The 20,582-nt window shown below is 61.8% G+C and overlaps 1 protein-coding gene across 1 annotated transcript; it reads right to left on the bottom strand.

Annotated features, from left to right (window-relative positions):
* Positions 1–2,189: 2,189 nt before the first annotated feature.
* PARVG (parvin gamma) lies at positions 2,190–19,636 on the bottom strand. Its single transcript, XM_079140818.1, has 13 exons — positions 19,506–19,636; positions 17,847–17,942; positions 15,714–15,778; positions 14,221–14,323; positions 13,385–13,525; positions 12,357–12,472; positions 11,462–11,517; positions 9,992–10,014; positions 8,965–9,023; positions 8,759–8,827; positions 7,121–7,222; positions 2,943–3,015; positions 2,190–2,523 (listed from the first exon to the last, which is right to left on the bottom strand). Exons 2-13 carry the CDS (start codon positions 17,923–17,925, stop codon positions 2,414–2,416), a joined length of 996 nt encoding a protein of 331 aa, XP_078996944.1. The 5' UTR covers positions 17,926–17,942; positions 19,506–19,636; the 3' UTR covers positions 2,190–2,413.
* Between the last annotated feature and the right edge of the window lie 946 nt (positions 19,637–20,582).

Raw genomic sequence — 20,582 nt, 5'->3', positions numbered from 1 at the left:
TTTTATACCCAGAGAAATTATCTTGCATAACTGAATCTACTTCTGCAGGAACCAGGGCTCTTGGACAGCAGCCAGCACGACAGGAAGTGAAAGGCGGTGTCCCCCTAAACGCCTATGTTGGTAACTCAGCCCCTAGGGAACGCTGTTGGGGGCGGGGTTCAGACCGCGAGCAGCCCACTCTCACAAGGGATCGACAAAGATCCTAAACGGGCTCGGGGCTGCAAGGCCCGCGTCTTGCCCTCGTGCCTGGGTGCTTCTCCCTTCTGCCTTTTACCATGTGATGAAGCATCGAAAAACCCCTTGCCAGACAGAGTCCCCTTCCCCTGGGGCTTTCCAGACTCCAGACTGTAAGAAATAGGTCTCTGCCCTTTATCAGTCCCCCAGTCTTGGGTGTTCTGTTGGGGTGACTGAAGATGACCTGGGGCAGAAGTCGGCAGGAGGCGGACTACATCAGGCAGAGGGAAACCAAAGCGCCAGTGATGGTAACTATGTGGGTGACCACCAGGCTTCATTCTCAGAGTCTAAAAGTCTCTTAAAGACATTGACTTTTTAAAGCAAAAATAACATATTATGAAACATAAGAAATCCACACTGTGGTGCGGTACTTGGCCAGAGATAGAGATGCGTTATTGACACGAGAAACACCGCAGATAAAGCCAGCGGCACTGCGCTAAGGGAAAGAAGCCTACATCCTGCCTGGTGCCCTTCAAAGAAATCCTAGAAAAGGCGGCGCAAGGTGAATCGGCTGGCTTGGGGCAGGGGGTGGCTCAGAGGGACTCTGGCGGGTGATGGGACTGTTCCATGCCTCCATCTTCCTGGTGGTTACGGGACTGTGTACTTTTGTCGAAACTCATCAGACTCACACTGGGGGTTTTACCACTGGCGCATTCCTAGTAAAGCACGAAAACTTAGTTTTTTGTTTGTGTGGTGCTCAGGGTGGAACCTAGGGCCTGGCACATGCTAGGCAAGCGCTGCACCACTGAGCCACGACCCCAGCCCTTTGGCTCTTACTCTGAAGCAGGGTCTCACTGCATTGCCAAGGCTGGCCTTCTGCCTCAGCCTCCTGAGTAGCTGGGATCACAGGCACATACCACCAGGCCTGGCTGAAAACTTAACTTTTAATAATGGTTTTTTTTTAAATTTGCTGTCAAGCAGAGCAAGGTGGAGACTTGGAGCCGGCCTGCTGGGTGTGAGGCCTGTGCCCCAGGAAGTGGGCACGGATTGGGGGTGTTCACTGTGAAGCTGGTGTGAGGAGGGTGGGAGGCTGCTTGAGGGGAGCGTCTCCCTGGAGGGCTGCCTAGCAGAGGGAGGCCGCGGGCTCCACACAGGGGGCCCCTGGGATGGGAGAGGGACATTTCCCAGAGGCAGCAGCAACGGAAACATGGACGCAGATGAAGAGGGGTCATCTGATAGGGCTGCGAGCTTCCCCGGGCCCCACTTCCCTCTGCCCTGTGAACCAGGAGAGCAGGGGGCAGGGAGCAGCGGCACCACGGGAGCGAGCCCCTCGTGTCTCCACATGGGACACCACTGCAGCTGGTCTGGGCCCTTTTCCAGCTCCCCAGGTCACTCTCTCCCGGGCCCCTAGCTGACGGGCAGAGGCGGCCCCCAGAGCCACGGCTTCCGTCTGAGAGCCCCAAGCCTCGCTCCTCCACGGGGCTTGCGCGGGGAGGGCGGGAGGCTGGGAAGGAGCCAGCTGCGTCCCACCCATGGCAGCTCCCAGGCCTGGGAAAGCTGCCCCGGGTGGCACGGCTGTGCCCGGCTCTCCTGCGGGTTTCTCACCCTTTGCAGAGGAGGCCAAGCCTCACTGGGAAGGGCGACCTTTGCACCTGGCGACAGACTAGAGAGGACCCCAACCCACAATCAACCCCAGACTTTCTTCTGCATGACTTTTGGGCAAAACCCAGTTGCAGCTGCCGGGTTTGGCCCGGGCCCTGGTGTCTTTGGCAAGGACCTGCGTTAGCTTCTGGAGTCACACCGGTTGGTTTGGAGCCGCCTGAACTCCTGCCTCCGGATGGGGCTTCCTGGGCCGTCGCCCTGAGCGGGAGGCAGAGGGGCAGCAGAGTGGGGAAAGCCGGGGCCTCAGCGGACGGTCCTGACGCCCAAGAGCCTCCAGCCTGGGAGAAGTGGGCATGGCTGGGCTCTTGCTGCCTGGGACCTGTTGGTGAGAAGCTGACCCTGTCCACGTGCAGCCCAGGACCCCTGTGGGCTGGGAAGCCCCAGAAATGCTGTAGTGATATCGCCAAGCGAGGCGGGGTTGGCTCGAGGCAGGACGCCCTGGTGGGGTCAGAGCTGTTCACGCGGAGCAGAGGGAGCGGGGCGCAGGCCGGAGCTCGCTGGGCTGAGGGAGGCCCCTCGGCACAGGCCTCCACGGAGCCTGGACGAGTCGAGAGGAGTGGCTCTGGGGGGCGTGGCGCTAGTGCAGGGTGCCGCAGGAGGTCCCGTCCACGCCGGCCTTGAGCTTGTGCTTGCAGAACAGGCTGTAGAGCACCCGCAGCGTGCTCCGGGGGTCCTTGTTCACGATGTCTGCAGGCCAGAGGAGCAGGCAGCCGCTCAGCCCGGGTGGCAGGGCGGCCCACTGACCCGGTCTCCTAGGGGCCCGAGGGTCAGCTGAGGCTGCAGAGCCAGGATGTGGGTCCCCCAAGGCCCGAGTTCCAGTTCCCATCCTGTGACACACCCGTCCTCCTCCTGCCCAGGCCTCCCTATGCCCCGCTTGTCCCTCCAACACAGCACCCCCTCGAGAGCTGGCTTCTCTGGACAGCCTGTCCCCAGGGACTCCCGCCCCTCCCCTCCCAGGACGTCCTCCAACAGGGCAGGCAGAAGCGGTGGCCACGGAGCCCCTCAGAGGAAACCCGGTGGGTGCTCCCCATCCACCTGCCTGCAGGAGGACCCCGCCAGCTCCGCCCCAAGGCTGGTGCCCAGGGAAGGGGCCAGAGCATACCCACCTTCAGGACTGACCGGGTGGCTGAGCAGGCCCCCCTCCTTCAGCAGCTCCAGGGCCAGGGTGACATTGTGCACCTAAGACAGCAAGAACTGTCAGACGTCAGCACACGAGGTGGTCTGAGCCCAGCGCTGGGCAGGCACCAGACCAGCTGGTCACCCCAGCATCCATTCACGTCCCCCCGGAGCAGTTGACGAAGGCTCTTCCACCTTCTCTCTCCGACATCCCCACGGACGGGGCCTCCCCTCCCTCCCTCCCAAGGCCCCGAAGGTCGGTCTCGGCCATGGCAGGGCTGCTGGGAGCCGGAGGCCCCCAGTGCAGAGGGTATCACCCAGCAGGTGCTGGGCGAAGGCGAAGGTGACACTAGAGGTGAGTCTGCCAGGTGAGGGGACTTGGCCAGGGAACAAGCAGGACCGTGGTGGTAGAGACCCCTCAGAAGCACCGGATTCCTCACGCAAAGCAGTCAGGGAGCCCAGGTCAGAGTGGCCGCAGGCTCCTCAGAACGTGCTGCCCCAGGGCCGACGCACCCTGTTCCCACCCTGCACAGGCTAGAGACTGGAGGAACCGCTGCCCAGGCGGCTGACCCTGTGGCCACTCCTCCGCCTGGCCAAAGCCTCAGGCAGGGCTCCCTGCAGAGTGGAGAGCCCACAGGGTCCAATCCCAGCTGAGCACAGGCTGACCTTGGGCACGTCACTGGGCCCAGCCTCCCCTCGCTCCCTGCAGGGGGCTCGCGGCCTCCCCCAAGTCTTGACGTGCCGTGGGATCCAGTGGGAGCCTCAGCTCAGTGGACGAGGCTCCACTGCCCACCTCCTGCCCCCCGTCCTCCTTGGTTCTCCCTTGGGTGTCAGATACAACCCAAGCAGCCCCTCTCCTTCCGCTTGGGGCAGAAGGAGAGGGTGTGGGTAAAGCCAGGGTGTACAAGGAACTCAAAAAACAGCGCCAGAAAAACAAATAACCCAATCAGTAAATGGGCTGAGGAACTGAACAGACACTTCACAGAAGAAGAAACACGATCGGTCGACAGACACATGAAAAATTGTTCAGCATCTCCAGCGATTCGACAAATGCAAATCACAACTACACCGAGATTCCATCTCACTCTGTTCAGAATGGCAAGTGTCAAGAACACAAGCAACAATAAAGGTTGCGAGGATGCGGGGGAGACGTCCACTCATAACTCCTGGTGGGACTGCAAGTTGGTACAACCATTATAGAAAGCAGTGTGGAGATTCCTCAGAAAACTTGGAATGGAACCACCTTTTGACCCAGCTATCCCACTCCTCCGCAGATACCCCAAGGACTTAAAATCAGCACACTGTAATGACGCAGCCACATCAGTGTTCATAGCGGCTCAATTCACAATAGTTAAGCTATGGAATCAACCTAGGTCCCCTTCAACAGAAGAATGGATAAAGAAAATATGGTGTCTATACATAAGGAATATTATTCAGCCATAAAGAATGAAATTATGGCATTTGCTGGTAAATGGGTGGAGCTGGAAAATATCATGCTAAGTGAAATAAGTCAAACCCAAAAAACCAAAGGTCGAACTGGACATCACTTTCCTGTGTTCATATATGAATATGTGATTAGTGTGACTCCACATCATGTTCAACCACAAGAATGGGAGTTAAATTCCATGGATATATGTATGACATGTCATAATACACCCTACTGTCACGGATAAATAAAAGAATAGATTTCAAAAGGGCTGGGGTAGCTCAGTGGTAGAGTGCCCCTGAGTTCAATCCTCAATACTAAAAAAAAAAAAAAAAAAAAGGAAGTTCTTCCTGCAGGACTTCTCAGGGCCTTGCACATGTCGATGAGCATGATGACCCTTCAAGATGGTGCCTGTCTCCCTAGGTTGTCTGATCACAGATCCTGTTTGTCACAGAGCGCATCAGGGGATTGGTGGTTTGGAAACTTTGCTCAATTCACTTATTTTAAAAATATTTGTTGAGCATCTACTATGTGCTGGCCATGTAATGGGCTGGAAACGGACCAGCTCCTGACCTTCATGGGGTCAGGCTGTGGGAATCGTAGTGGCAGCACTAACAATGATCATATTTGCTTCTTTGTCACATTCTCCCTCAGTAATGCTCATTCTGAACCCAAACAACCTCTCCTGGAAGAGCCGACCCGGGCCCAGAATGACCTACCACCTCTCCCGGCCTGTCTTCCCCTGTGCAGTCCCAGATGATGGAGGAAGAACCACCCTGCCCCGCGGAGCGAGGGAAGGCCAGGGCGGAGGCGGGGCAGGCACATCCTCCCAGGGAGAAATAACTGAATGTGGGAGGGACGCCCCAGATTCCGGCTCCAGGGCTTTGATTCCTGCTGAGCAAATGATGGCCTCTCTCCCTCCCTCCCAGCCTCTGTTCCTGCAGTGAGTGACAATCTCCCAGACTCCACGGGCACGAAAGGTCTGACAATGAAAAAGCCACTCTGCCAGGATGACAATCCCACAGGTGTCCCACGTTCCAGGAGGGATGCTGTCACCAGCGTCTCCAGAAACGGCCTCCCGGGCGTGTGCGGCACCCGGTCCTGCAGTTGAGGCTTCCTGGGTGTGCCCGCAAGAGTCCTTCCTGGGTCTGAGCTCAGAGGCTGCCACCCGTCCCACATCTGGTCTGGTGCATCCCGGAAGCGGGTTCTGCGGCCGGTGGATCCGGCAAGCTGGCTGGTGAAAGAGGCCAGGAGGCTGGACATCGTCCCTCGTGTGGAACTGGGGTTTGGAGCATGCGCAACACTGGGCACGAGCACTTGTGGTCCCGAGAAGCCTCAGGACCCCAGGAACATGGACGGCTCCCCAAGGGCTCCTCAGCCTCCAAGTGTCCCTCCCTGACCACACTTCACCCTATCTTCCAGGAGAAGGATCTGCAAGCCCCCGGGACCCTCCGAGCCCCTGCCCCCTCTGCCTCCCACGGGGCTCGCCCTGGTCCCCGGAAGAATCGGAGAAGCAGCGTGGACTTGGAGATGGCGAGCCCAGATGCCGTGTGGCCTCCGTCCCCACTGGCTGTGTCTCAGCCAGGTCACTGCCCCTCTCCAACCCGGCTTCCTCCCGCAGGGACAGAGGCCACTGTGAAGAGGGTTGCCCAGCCCCCGACAGCCCACGGGCCTGTGAGGGACTCAGCTGCGGCCGGCTCTGCGCCCACACGCCCTGCGGGGCTCCCCACACCCCTCCAAGGCCAAAGCCGGGCCCAGCCCGGCCCGGGCCTCTGCCTTTGCCAGGAGGAAAATGTGCCCGGCTGGCCCACTGGGGAAGGGCCTTCCCGCAGGGGAACCCCGAAGCCGAAGCCCTGAGGCGGCGGAACGGAGGGGCCTGGGGGCTGCCGAGCAGAGGCGGGAGCCGAGGCCCCAGGGCTGTGTGGAAGACGCGGGAGACGCCCCTCAGGCTGTCCGCCATCTCTTCCCAGGTTGGGCCACAGCCCCGACCTGGACCAAGGACTAAGGCGGAGTCTCCAGGGCCACAGGTCCTCCTTGCCGCCCCTCCCAGGGCCCCCCTGCGGCCGCAGCGAAGCACCCCAACCTCCCGCTCCTGCCCAGCCTCTGCTGGAGCTGCCCCCTGGGCGCCGGTCCCTCCTCCGCCTGCAGGCCAAGCCGACCTTCCTGGGCCCCTCGCACCACGCTGACCACTCCTTCAGGCCTGCCTGCTGCAGGCTCCACAGTGGCCCTCGGGGACCACGGTCCTCGGGAGCACCACGGTGTGGGCTGGGTGGTCCTGGAGGGCCTGGGCTGTCGGACAGCATCCGTGTTCCATACAGCACGGGCCTGCCACGGAACAGGCCCTCGGGGAAGGAGGGACAGAAGGTGTGGGCCTGAGGACGGTCAGTGGCTGCATGGTGGGTAGGTGGTGGGTGGAAGGAAGCATGGTGGGTAGCTGGGTGGGGAGAGCTGAATGGACAGGCGGCAAGACGGGCAAGCAGAGCCCACGATGGCTGGGCAGACAGGCGGGCAGGTGATGGATGGGTGGGTGGAGGAACGGATGATGGATGGACATCTGGGTATGTGGGGGGGTGGGGAGGTGGGTGAGTGGTTGGGGGGTGGGGAGGTGGGTGGGGGGGTCGGGGGGTGGCCGGGCAGACACAGGGAGGAACTTCCCCTCCTCCCTCCCTTCTTCTGGACGTGAACAGCACAGGCTGGTAAGGCAGTTCTGCAGATGTGGCCACCCAGGGCGGAAGTGCTTACCATTTCTGCAGGAGAGCTCGGGGTGAGGTAGAACTCCTTTAAGTGCAGGAAGAAGCCTTCCAGTTGTCCAATCAGCAGGAGTAAGATGACGCCATCTGCAAACTACAAAGGAAAGAGCTGGCGGTCTGTGTGGAGAGGGTGACGTCAGAGGGAAGCCCCTCCGCCTGCTGCAGGCTGTGTGGCCCTAAGGAATTTGCACCTCCCTGAGCCTCAGGCTCCTTTTCAAGAGATGGGGATGACATTCCCAACTGCACAGGGTTGTTGTGTAAAGCTGTATAAAGTAGTTACGGGGCTCCTGGTACAAAGTACATGCTCAATAAAAAGAGCTATTTCAAAATTTGCTGTGGAATAGCCTCATGTCCATTTTTAAGTGACATGTTGTTTCATGAGCTTCGGAAACGCAGGGGAAACAGTTCAGGGTAGAATTATTCCAGCAGGAAAGGCGGGAACCCGCCCGGGGCCCGCTCGCTGGCTGCTGCGCCCGTACCCTGTGTGTTCAGAGATAAAGCTATCGTGGCCACCCCAGCGTGCCATATGCTAATTCAATCCCCAAATCTCTTCAAAGACAAAGAGCGCTGGATCAGATGCGCAGGGAAAGCCCGCCCTCGCGTCCTCCACGGCACTTCCTCCGATCCAGTCATCGTGATGCTATTAGTTGAGCCTGAAGTCTTTTCCATGGCCGCTCCTGGATGGGCGCGTGGGATGCCGGGACTTGGCACCACTGCATGCAGCCGTCTCTAAAGGCCAGCCTCACACAGGCGGTAATTCTCCAAACCCCACCATTTTACCAAGGGAGAAATGAAGATGAAACAGGTGAACTATGAACCTAAGGAATCGTCCCGCTTATACATAAAAATACAACAAAACCACACAGGAATCATTTACTGTGGGCCCACTGTGAGCCAGGCGACCTGCTAAGCACGGACGCTCGCCAGCTCACAGATGGCGCCTGTGAGGATGGCATCGTGCATGTTACCTAAGAAGAGCAGCCCAGTAACTCACCCAAGGCCACACAGCTGACATGCAGCTGCACTTGGAGCCCAAGCAGCATCAGTGGCACACAGTTTGGAAACAGGTCCGTCTGGCATTTCCACCCTACCACGTTGCCACACCACGCACAGACTTCATGTGGCCGCCGTGTGGCGTAGTTGAGCACAACCTTAGCACTTAGCTGCCTGCGTTCACGTTCCAGGGCCACCAATTACTCTGTGTGGCCTTGAGGGGTACTTAACCTCCTGGGCCTTAAGGTTCTCCTCTGCACAGAGGGGCAGTATCGGGGGCTCGCACAGTTCACGCTGAGCGCGCCTGACTCCGGCGGGCTTCCCTGGTCGGGCTACCAGCCCCTTCCCTCCCTGGCTAATGCCCATCCAGAGAGCACCCGAGAAGCCAGCGGCTCTGGCCAAGGTCTTCTTCGGTGTGGTGCCTCTAAGATCAGACCTTCTCCCACGGACCTCCGTCACCCAGCAGAAGCAGGTGGCCCGAAGCCCAGGACACCGAGGCCCTTTGCCACCTGGCACCCTGAAGGCCGGGGCTGTTCCTCTGTGCCCTGTGCTACGGGAACACTGGGAACAGTGAGCTCCTGGGACTGTGCACCCCCCCGACCAGGGCCTTCCCCCTGGAGACCCTCCGTGTCCCCACCTGGGTGTCCAGATTCTGCACCGACAGGCCCAGGCGCTCCAGCTTCTGATTGACGAAGCTCACAATGGCCTACAAGGAATAGCAAGGGCCCCAGCCCCGGGCTCGTGACCCAGCCGCTGGGGCGACAGGAGGCCCCCACCCCGGCACTCCCCGAGACTCTGCGAGGGTGGGCGGTCAGGGGCCGCCCAGGCCTCCACGGCTCCTACCTCCTCCACGGCGCGCACTTTCTCCGGAGCCAGCTTAAATAATTCATCAAAGACGTCCTCTGCAGACCGAGATCCGTAAACAGCTCATTACCCAGCGACAAACCGGGACTGTTTTCCACTAAAGTTTTTCAGAATAACCAGTCCAGAGAGGGTGGGGGTCTTATCTCTTAAAGGAAGACCTGGTCGCGGTCGCTGTTCCCCGGCCGTTTCACCCAGGGGTGCCCTCCTTCCCACGCCTCTGTGGGTCCTCCATACCAGGTGGCTGGCTGGTGAGGCCTAGGAGGTGGGTCACTGCAGAAGTCTAAGTGGGTGGCAGACGCACACACGGCCTGGCGACGGGTGCGGAACTCAGAGAACATGGTCCTTGGCAGTAGCCTCCTCACTGGGACCACCTGGCTGGAACCTGGATCACCCTCCTCCCGTGTCCCACCCACAGGTCCCCAAGGTGGCCGTGGGTGCTGACACAGGCCCCCAAGTCTCCTCCCTGGCAGTGAGAGGACGTCACATCCTCCTGAGTGTCTGCCTGTGCAGGAGGCCAGCGGCCTCAGCAGCCAAGGGCCCTCCTTGGGGTCTGGGAATGGCTCAGGCCCTGGCTCCAGGGCAGGCGCCCCGTGACCTCAGACCCTTGCCCCGGGGCTGTGTGGGCGAGTGGGTGCATAAATAGGTGGGTAGCTGGGGGCTGGCTGGGTGCCGGAGAGGCAGGTGGTGGAGGTGTGCGTGGGTGTGTGGGCAGACAGGTGTGGGGGCGTGGGATGGTGGGTGGCAGGTATGTGGATGGATGGACACTGGGTGGACAGATGGAAGGAAGGCTAGGTGACGGGCGGGTGGAGGGAGAGTTGGTCAGATCGACTGCCCAGGAATTGCAGGGGTGCAAGAAGGAATGTCCGGCCAGCCAACACCTCCCAAGCTGCCCATCAGCAATCGCAGCCATGCTGCTGAGCGAGCCATCTCCTGGAACCTTCACCAGGGACACCACCCCGATCTGCAGAGGGGAACCGACCTCATCTTACGTGATGAAGCTACTCACCCGCAGGTCGGTCCTCGTCTGTGCTAAAGGGGAAGAAAAGCAAGAAGTACAAATTACAAATAAAAAGAATTAGTTAAAAAAGAGAGTCTGCAGACCTTCACTCTCCCCAGAGGAGAAGCCGGGACCGGAAGGCGCAGGGAAAGCCCTGGGTCCGCTTTTACCCCCTGGCAGCCTGGTGGGCAGGGCAGGTGGCAGGTAGCTGTTTGCAGACGCCAAGGGCAAAACCTGGTCTGCGCCCTGCCCTGGGCTTCGGCATCAGGAAACGCTTGCTTTACGGTTTTGTGGTTCCATTTTGTTGTGGGGCACATCGTTTATGGAGTAAAGAGCACAGGGTGGGTCAGGAGCGGGCACATGGGCTCCGGGAGGAGCAGCCCCAGGCTGGGCACCCCCTGCCCGCCCGCGAGTGCCTGCTGCCCTGACCCCTCCCCCTGCGCGGGCTCTCCTGACGCCTTCTGTTGAGTCTGGCTTCTTTCTCTCCATTTTTATTGCTTTGGGATGACTTTTCTCTGATTCTATTGAATTTCCAGCCCCACCCTGGCCCCAGAGAAGGGAGAGTGCCTGCATCCAGGGCAGACCAAAGCCCCTGACCACAGCAAGCCTGGTCACAGGGGCGGGGCCAGCAGCCAGGACACAGATCTGGGCTCCGCACAAGGCCAACTGGGCCAGCAGGCACAGACGCCCAGGTGCCGCCTACAGATTCCAGCCTCAGCCCTCAGCTCGACGGCAGCCTCGGGAGAGACCGTGAGCCAGGGCCAGCGGCCAAGCCCTCCCAAGCTGTGAGCCCGCGGAAGCTGCGAGGGGAAGGCCGTTCGCAGTTGTTCTAAGCTGCTAAGTTTCGGGCAAACTTGCTACACAGCCATCAATTAGCCAAAACCGAGAATCTGGAAACCTTCGCCATCTCCCACAGCTGCACGTCACCAGCCTGGCACCTGAGCCAGCCTCAGCAGAAGCCCACCCCCAGCCCTGTGGAAGACTCCGGGTCTGCCTGCTCCCTCTGTGGCCCCCAAACCCCATGACCCTGGTCAGCAGGGTTGCCAGGCCTGGGTGCAGAGACCCTAGCTCCATGGGGCAGGGGTGGGGCTGAAAATCTAACAACAGAATCTAAGGGAGATCACCTGAACAGTAAAAGTGGAGTGAAGTGCACACATGGCAGGGTGGCCCTGGCTCCCACAGCTTCCTGAGGCTAGCGGAGGGGAGGACCCCCTGAGGAGGCCCTGGGGACAGTACACGGGGCTGGACGCGGAGGCACCAGGCAGCCACCTGCTGGCCTGTGGGCTGCAGGCCAGCCAGGTTCAACCCCTCTGGCCATGCTGGACCCTCTGCCTCTGGGGCCATGTGGCGAGGACAGAAGAAGCTCTGCTCAAACCAGCAAGGGACTAGGATTCACTGGGCAGAATTCTTGTACGAGCGACAGGAAGCTGGCACAGCGAGGGCCCACCTGCGGCCCCAAGGCTGCCTCTTCCCCCTCACCTGTCCTCAGTGAGCTGCTCCACGGACTTCTCCGACTTCAGGCCGCTCTTGGTGCTCTAGGAAAGGGAGGGAGGCCCAGAGTGACCCCGCTCTGGCTCTGCATCCCACGTAGCCCCACGGGACCAGCTGGCTCTGCCTGGCCCCTCCTCAGGGTGGCTCCTGAGCAGCCCCCCACCACTGGGCCCATCAGGACTGTCCTTCCCCACGAGTCCTGAACCCAGGAAGATGGAGACTGGCACTGCCTCCTTCCCGAGGTCCCCAGTCTCAGGGGCCGCCATGGACAACGCCTAAGCCAGTCAGCAGTCACCTCTGGCTTACAAAGTGTGCACAGAGCCACTCGGCTGCTCACTAGAGGACTCTGATCATGGACTAGGAAAGAGCAGGACTGGGTCTGGCTGGACTGGGCCCTCCTGGTAGGTGGAGACCAGGCAGGCCTGGCTTACCCAGGGCCCTGGGGAGAGGCGGGCACCGTGGGGTGCTCGGAGCCTGCCTGGGGGAGAAGCAGCTCCTGACATGAACCCCGGGGTGGTCGGGGCTGGTGCTGGAGAGGAAAGGCTTCCTGAGGAGCACAGGGCGTGGGCACAGCCAGGGCTGGCCGTGAGAGGCGTCCCTCAGGCAGCAGTCTGGCCTGTGTGCTGTGGGTTGCCCTCAGCTGGATATTCCAGACAGCCGCTGGCCTCAGCCTCTGCCTGGGCAGAAACCGGCCAGGGCCTCCTCCTGCTGGGCTCAGTCTCTGCAGCCGGCACCTCCCTGCTACCCGGTGAGACGTGATGTTTCTCACCACACCCAGGAACCCATCCCGGTCCACCGCACCTCGGGCAGCATCCCAGCTCAGGATGCCACCAGGACCCAAGACGCTCAGCGGTGTGTCCAAATACCCGGGGTGGCCCATTACCTCGATGGTGACCACGTCCACCCGGACATTGCGCGGGAGAGGCAGGTTGGGCTGGAAACGCTTGGCCAGGGCCACCAGGAGGTGTAAGGTGGCCAGCAGGTCCTTGTTGAAGATGGCTGGGAGGGAGAGCAGCAGGTGTCAGGCCCAGGGGCCGCCAGAGCCTGCAGCCACGGGGACACGCCTCACTGCCAGGACCCGCTGCAGACCAAGGAGTCTGCCGGCTCCCGTTGGCAGGTGGTGCAGGGCACTGCCCGCTTCCAAGGCAGCTCTTTTAAATTTTTGCTGGGGGCTTTGGCGGCTTGACGCAAGCAACTCTTTTGATCGTGACAATTTTCTCAGCCCAAGGAGCTGGCAGCCCCACACGCTCTGCACCCCTGAGGGTACAGATGACACAGCCGCCCCGCCTGAGATACAGGACAAAGACGCGCCACCCACGGCCCACTTCAGCAGTGACAGCCCAGGGTGACGGCCACCGTGAACATGGCAAGACTGGCTGGACGGTTACTCGCTGGATTTAAGCCGACCGACTGAACGCAGTCAGTCAGCATCAAATTATAAACATGGGTCACTGAGAGTGGGCTTCAGACATGGTGGCAACCTCAGGGCATGCCCCCAACAGGACTGGGTCTGAGGCTGCTTGGCTCCTCCAGCCTCTGTTTTCTCATCTGGAATGTGGGGAGGACCTGGGGAGCCAAGGTCCTGAGGAACCAGCAGGCACTGCGGATGGAGCTTAAGAAATCTGTGGATCTGGCCAGGTCAGTGTGGCACGGCCCCTGGACTCGACTGTGCCACCTCACTCCCATGAGACTCATCCTTGGGCTTTCTGGGGTGGTGATGCCCGTGGGGCCCTTGCCTGTCCCTCCTCCAGGAGGCTCACTTTGTGCTTCCTGTCCAGGCTGCCTGGCCTCTGCTCCTCCCCAGCCTGGGGAGGGGGCTGCGCGGCCTTCCAGGTAGACACCAGGTCTCAGTGTGGAGGGACAGGTGGCCCTGCCCTCCCTGCCCCGGGCCTGGACCGAGGCCCGGCTCACCCTCCGCACTCCATTTGGCCTGCGGCTCCTCCAGCTGCAGGGCCCGGTTCACAGCCTCCAGGACGACCTCCAGCTTGCGCCTCTGACTCGTAGCCGTCAAGGCGATTTCCTCCACCTCCAGCCTGAGCTCCGCCAGCTTCTCTGCGGTAGGAGAAGGTGGTGAGGGCCCAGGGTGGTGGCCGGGGCCATGACCAGAGCCCAGGCCCGGACACGTTGTGGGCGCCGATCCCTGGGCCTCGCCAGAGCCCGGTGGGCTGTGCTCCTCAGCCTCCTGGGCACGCCCCATCCACGCGGGCCCTGTGGCCTGAGCAGAGCACGGCGCTCCCGGGCCTCCGCCAGCTCACCAGGGCAGCTGCAGCCCCAGCCTCTCACCGCAGACACTTCATCCCGCAGGGCAGTGTAGCCTAGTGGTTAAAGCCCATGCTCTCAGCTCGTCACTGGCCCCTCCTCCACACGTTGCTTTCTTAACTATGAGGCCATGGACAGGTCACTAGGCCCCTCGGAGCCTAGGGAGATGGCCCTCGCTGTGAATACCCCTCCCCAGCCTGCTGGCCTATCCAGCCTGCCTCCACAGCTGGGCACCTCACCCAGCATGGCCTGTACTCTCCAGCAGCTCAGGGCAGCCTGACGGCAGGGACAGTGGGTTTCTTTGTTGGCTCCCAGTCCCTACAAACAGCAGGTGCCCCATAAATGCTGGAGAGGCAGTGTGACCCACAGCTCGGCCCCGTGGCGGGGCTGCCCCGGGGAGCAGGCCTCCTCCTCCCAGCTGGGGAGCTCCGGACGGGGTGCTGGCGTCCCCTCCCTGAGGCCGCTGTGGGGCCTGGGGCGCGGCTTACGGAACAGGTGGTGCAGGATGAGCCCGTCGAACACGTCCTCCTCCAGGCTGCGCACCACAATGTGCTCGGGGAGGAGGGTGGCGTTGATCCACTCCGCCAGCACCTGCGGGCACGACAGCGCAGGTGGCCTGCGGGCTGCGACCTCACCTGCTGCCAGGCCATCCTTCAAGGCCTAGCCAAGTCACCTCCTCTGGAAGCCCCCAGGCCCGCTGCCAGGGGATGCAGGGGATGCTCTGGGCTCCACAGGCCCCTGCTCTCTCCACAGAGCCCTGTGGGCAGGTGGGGATGCGCCTGTGGAGCAGGGTCGGGGCCGGGTGGGTGGGGACAGCGCCCACTGAAGGACACTCCCACCACCAGGGAGCACCCGGGTCCTGACACGGGTGGGCTCCCCTCAGGGCAGGACACCTACAAGACTGCAAGTGGGACTTGCAGCCTCCAGAACTCCCAGAGGTCCCTGGGGGTGACTTGTTGCGGCACTGCAGGAAGTCACGGGAAGTTACCACGGGGCTGCTGGGCTCCTGCTCCAACCCCCACAGGCTCCACTGCGGAGGCGCCACTGGCCAGCTGCCACCTGCAACTCTGCCTGGGCTGGCCCTGGGGACCACCCCCGCTGCCTGTGCTGGACAGGTCAGAGTGCGGCAGAACTGGCCATCGGGTGGGACATGGGGCAACTGCACTGAGCTGGCTTGGGGCACAGGCTTGAGTCCCCTTGGCCCTCTGTCCCTCCCTGTGCTGGTCCCTTCCTTCCACACCTGGGATGACCCCCCAATCAAATGGTTGCTCCCAAATCCACAACTCAGGATCGGCTTCCGGGACCCAAACCCAGATGGCTGATGGCCAGGGGGCCCAGGAGGACATTTCTTCAGGACCCAGGGCCAGCAGGGCTGTGCCAGGTGATGGGGAGGTGGGAGAGTGGGTGCAGGAGAGGGAGGAAAAGGGCCCACGCAGCCTCTGAGTACAGAAGGTGGTGCAGGCCCAGAGGCCTCCCTGGAGGAGGTGACAGAGGCCATGCAGAGACTGGAAAAGAAGGGTAGAGGGAACAGGCCCAGACCCACCAATGCCAGCTGGGCCAGCAGCCACGGCCAAGCAGAGAACAGCGAACTGGGTGACCCAGGCCCATGCCCGCCTGGCCACCAGCTCTCCATGGTCTTGGGTGGCCAAGTGGGTAACAGGACACAGGCCAAGGGCCTGAACCAAACCCTAGTTGTATCACTGGCAAGCTGGGTGACCCACACAAGTCAGGTGACAAAAATTCTTGTCGAGGTCATGAGGCTGGATGGGGCATGAAGGCACACAGCTGGTGCCTAGTACGTGCCCATCCTGCATTCCAACAGGTCTCCCAGGGGCCTACAGTTTCCCCACCTGTCAGTCTGAGGCCAAGGAAGGGAGCAGGCGGCCTGCTGTCCCCAGCAGGCGGAGGCCAGTGCCTGGCCTTCCTCGAGAAGACAAAGCAGAAGACGGAGCCCAGGGTGCCAGAGCACAAGGCCGCCTACCTTCTGCAGTTCTTCAAACTTCGGGTCCTTCCGGGAATTGGGTGGCAGGTATTTCTTCTTTGCTCCTGGAAGCGGAGGCAAGCATGATGCACGTGTGGACCCCAGAGGAACCCCGACTGCTCTCTCCCTGAAGGTCGCCGCAGACCAGGCCTGGGCCACAGGGCACTTGGCCCTGCACCTCACCTCGAATGCTCTCGGCTCGGATCCCTCACCAACACCCGCTCAACCCCAGAAGCGGCGAGCTTTGTGTCCTGGGACCATGCCTAAATTCAGAGGCTATTTCTTGTTTATCTGATTTCAAACGTAACTGGGTGTCCTGACGTCATCTGGCAGCCCTAAGTCTTTACTCGTGAAAACCCAGCTCACCGCCAAGGTCGCCAGCTCCAAGGGCCATGGTAGACACTGCCCTGGCTGGCCTGCAGTGTCCGGCCCTGAGACCAGCCTGCGCCCCCCGAGGCCTTGTGATCAGCAGCTCCCTCACATTTTAGACTCATGGAACCCATAAGAGGTGAGGCCTGAGGAACCTCCAAAGTCAGTTGGTTCCAATATGCATGGGGGAAGCCATGGGCTGCCCTGCCTGAGCTCACGGAATGCAGTCAACCCATCTGGAGACTTGCTGGAAATCCCGAAAACCTTCCTGTACTTTCCAACCCTGAGGAGAGGAGGGACAGAACCATCACCAAAGTGGTGGCACGGAGCAGGCTCTTGATGAGTACTTGGCTGAGCAAGTGAGTGGACAAATGGACAGATGGATGGGCGGATGGGAGAGAGGAAGAGAGAAGGAAGAGTGGATGGATGGGTGGATGGATGGGTGGATGGATGGGTGGATGGGTGGGTGGGTGGGTGGATGGGTGGATGGATGGGTGGATGGGTGGATGGGTGGGTGGGTGGGTGGATGGATGGGTGGGTGGATGGGTGGGTGGGTGGATGGATGGGTGGGTGGATGGGTGGGTGGGTGGGTGGATGGGTGGATGGGTGGATGGGTGGATGGATGGGTGGATGGATGGGTAAATGTGTGGGTGAGTGGATGGGTGGAAGGGAGGAAGGAAGGAAGGATGCATGCATTGGTGGATGGACGGGTGGGTGGGTGGATGGGTAGATGGGTGGGTGGATGAATATAGGGCCTCCCCTTTCTGGAGCAGACTTCACGGCATTCTTAATCATCTCCAGCCCCAGCGTTGTGTTTTGGAACTTAGGTATCTCTAAATCAACTGTAAAGCAAAAAGTAAATGTTTATCTCACGTAACTAAGCCTACCACCCAAACTCAGCCGTCTTCCTGTGATGTTCTCCAGGCTCCAAGGGCTCATAAACTGGGAGGGACATCGGACAGACAGTCACTGACTGGGAACAAAGCTGTCCTTCCTTGGGGCCTGGCCCACCCGCCGCCAGGGGCCTCTTGGCCCTGGTGTTCTGTTCCCGGGGTGCCACTTTCCAAGGCAGGGTTCACAGGGCCTAGAGAGTCACGTTCTGCCGTTTCACTTCAGCATTTCACACCCCCCACCACGGTGCTCCCGCTTTGCTGATTGGGTCAGCGTGTGACTCCCGCAGGCCCTCCCGGGCCGGGTCTGCCGATCGGGGCTTTCCGTGGGGAACGCGGGCATGCGCAGTGCTGTTGGCCTGGCCTGTGCTTGTTTGGGTGCCTCCCAGGAGGGGACTTGCGGGGCCGTGCCGCACACTCTGGTGGGGTTGCTGGGATCCTACGCCCACCCACCTCTTAAAGAGACCCGTCTGCAAAGGGGCAGATCTGGGATGTGGGACCCCGGGAGGTGGGCATACTGGGTCCTGCCGCCCCTGCGGTGCCAGGAGTCTGGCTCCATCGCCCACTAGCCGAGTCACTGACATCATGCCCAGTGCCTCAGTCTCCCCTTCTGTCCCACTCTTGGGGACAAAGGACATCTGAGAAGAAGCCCTCAGCGCAAGCCCACAGGCGTTAGGCTGGCGGCTGGGTTAGCAGCACGGGGCCCAGAGGCGTGTGCAGAGGACGGTGGGAGGTGCCGGGAGGGTCCGGGAGCAGAGCGGGTCAGGCCCGAGTGGGCAGCTTGGGAGCTCAGCCGACAGTTGGAAAGCAGGCAGCCCCTGTGACTCGGCCCCACGCCCTGGCCCAATCCCAGCACTCAGCCCCGGGCTGGCACCTTGCGGGAGCTGCTCCTCTGCTGGCAGGGCCACCTCCCTGGGGAGCTGCAGCAGGTTGTACAGGAACTCGGGCTCCATCTTCTCTCTGGCCTGCCCTAGAGGACACAGGGGACAGAGGCGTCACTGTCCCAGAAGCCCTGAACTCACCGCTGTCCTTTCCTCCAGCCCAGGAGGCTCAGGGAGGTGTGGAGTTCAGCTCTGGGTGGACAGGTCACCATGAGGGCCCAGGCAAAGGGACAGGGTCCCCGAGGGTAGGAGGCCTGGGGTGGAAGAAAGCACAGGACAGAGGACAGACACCACCGAGAAAGGTATGGCAGGAAGAGGGGTCCTTCCCTGGTGGCCCTCCCACGCCCCGCGGCCTGTGCGGCGCCCACCAGCCCCAGCAGTCCAGGTGGCAGCCAGCTGCAGCCGGTCCTTGGGCCCCAGAAGAGCCCTGGGTGAGCTCAGCAGGGAGCCCGGGCGGCCTGGTGTGGGCTGGCCCACGTCCCTGATGGATGACATCCCAGATGGCAGCGCCTGGGCGGGGCGCAAACCTGACCCTGGGGACCAAGACAGGCTGACACAGAGAGGGCCTGGCCTGCACCACTCTGCCCAGGCTCAGAGGGAAGGGGCGCCTCGCCCTGGCCTGCACCCCATTTCTGAACAAGAGACTCTTCCCAGCCCCTGGCCTCTCAGGGGCTGAGGGTCTCAGGACTGCAGGCAGGTGCTCCAGGGGAGGCGTGTCGCCTGGCTTGTCCCTGTTGCAGGTCCTGGAGTCTCAGGTTCCAGGCCCCCTTCCGGTTCCCTGGCCTACTTCCTCCTGCAGGGCTCGCTTGCTCAGTGCCAGCGGCCTCCTTCCCCTTTCTCCCTCCAGCCCCTGCCTCCCCCCCTTTCCAGACCCTCTCAGACAGCTGGGGTAGGCAGGGCACCCCGCAGGGGGCCAGGCAGGGAGCCCCACACGCCACGGGGAGGCAGAGGATCTGAGGGCCCTGGAGCCTCCTTCCTGCTCACAGCAGCTGGAAGCTCTGCCCTGCTCTGAAGCAGGGAGGGGGCAGCCACCAGGCCCGACTCCTAGCCCCCCAGTTTCCATTTCCAGCTGGACACTCAGGTCCAGCCTGTGGGCTGCGGCTGCAGTAGGGGAAAAGGCCCTGGCCTGGGGCTTAGAAGGCCAGGGTTCCAGGCAGGCTCCTTCTCACACTGGCTGTGTGACTTCGGCCAAATCCCCTCCCCTCTCTGGTCCTCATGCATCTTGACAAGGAGGTAATGGACTCAATGCTGGACACAGATGGCTGAGGGGACACAGATGTGAGCTGCCTCTTGTGATCAGCAGCCCTGGGCAAGGTCGTTTCCTGCCCCGGCCTCAGCGTCTTCACAGAAAGCGGGATCACCTTTCTCCCCGTGACTGCACGGAGCTCAGAGAGGTGAGGGGGCCAGGGAACTGTTCACCTGGCTCAAGGGAGAGGTAGGGCAGGGTCCCCGGAGCCTCGGGGATGTGAAATGGGGAGGGGGTGGGGAGGCCTCTAGGGCCTTTGAGGCCAGCTCGCGCCACCTCAGGGAGGAGAGCTCCTTCCCATGGGGCGTCTGGGTCCCTCCTCGGTGACCTCCGGCTCCCAGGTGTGTGGACGGGCGGGGTTCCAGCGGCCGAGGGCTCCCCCAGGTCCAGATGCAGGAGGACTCACCTGGCAGCCTCCCGCACGCACACAAGGAGACCAGGCCTCAGCCGCTGAGGAGGGTCTTGCTCCTGAGCAAGGCAGGTCCCACTTCCTGGGAGGGTGGGTGGCAGGGGCCTGGTGGCGAGGCAGGGCCCTGCTCACTTCCTCTGGGCCTGCTCCGCTGGGGGCGGGTGCTTCCTCCTCTGTACCGTGGGGCGGGGAGAGGGCGCCAGGAGAACCAGGTCGCCTCAACTCGCTGGAAGCCTCCATAGGAGGCTCCCAACCCGGGGCCTCACGGTCACCTGGAACACGGCATTTCTCATTTCTTATCTCTTCCCTCCTCCCCAAAACCAAGCCACTTCCTCCCTGTCCCCATCTTATCCCCAAGGGTGACTTTTGAGGCCAGGAACCCCGGGGTCAGCACCCCACACCCCCAAACAGCAAACCGTCCCTGTTCCCCTCTGGCCCCCGGCCTCTTCCCTGGACCACGCAGGAGCCTCCCTGGGCTCCCCTCACTCGCCTGCCGCCCTGGGCAGCCGGAGGGCCACCTCACACCCCACCACTTCAGGGCCCAGGGCCTTGGGAGCTCTGCAGTGCACAGCAGGGTCCCCAGGTCCCTCCTAGCCTATGGGCCACACCTCCGTCCCCTCCCTGACCTCTCCTGACCTCTCTGCTCTCCACCCCCGCCCCACTGACCCCCTCCTGCTCTGCCAGTGTTCCTGGTTGGCTGCTTTGGCCCCGCCCAGCTCTGTACCTGGACCTGGGTGCCCCTCTTCCAGGAAGCCCTCCTCCCCCAGGTGGGTCCTCGCTGTGACTCGGCCTGCGCCCTGAAGGTTCAGTGGCCAGCCCCACCTTCCCGGCACCAGAGCCTGTGCCACTGGCTGGTGTCTGATGCCAGTCTCCACCTTGGGAGGCTGGCTCTGCGCAGGGCCATCTCTCTCCTGCCGGGTTGTGTCAGGGCCCAGAACCCAGGACGAGGTGGCTATGGGATGAATCCCCATGGCTTACTCCAGAGGGGATCAAGATGGCCTTCCAGAGGGGAAGGGGCCTTGACGTCTGAATAGGAGTTTGCTGCTTAAAGACCAGGGGAGATGCCAGAGGCCG

The sequence above is a fragment of the Sciurus vulgaris genome (genome assembly GCF_902686455.1).
Source record: "Sciurus vulgaris genome assembly, chromosome: 5".
In the NCBI taxonomy this organism is placed as follows: Eukaryota; Metazoa; Chordata; class Mammalia; order Rodentia; family Sciuridae; genus Sciurus; species Sciurus vulgaris.
Note: the sequence above shows the minus strand (reverse complement) of the source record. Positions and strands in the feature narration are given on the sequence as shown.

Excerpts from the sequence above, each read along its gene's own strand:
- PARVG (XM_079140818.1), bottom strand. The coding sequence starts at position 17,925 with ATGGAGCCCGAGTTCCTGTACAACCTGCTGCAGCTCCCCAGGGAGGTG. Across the intron at positions 15,779-17,846 it reads AGAGGAGCAGCTCCCGCAAG|GAGCAAAGAAGAAATACCTG; the intron begins GTGCCAGCCCGG and ends CTCCGCTTCCAG. Across the intron at positions 13,526-14,220 it reads CATCCTGCACCACCTGTTCC|AGAAGCTGGCGGAGCTCAGG; the intron begins GTAAGCCGCGCC and ends CTCCTACCGCAG.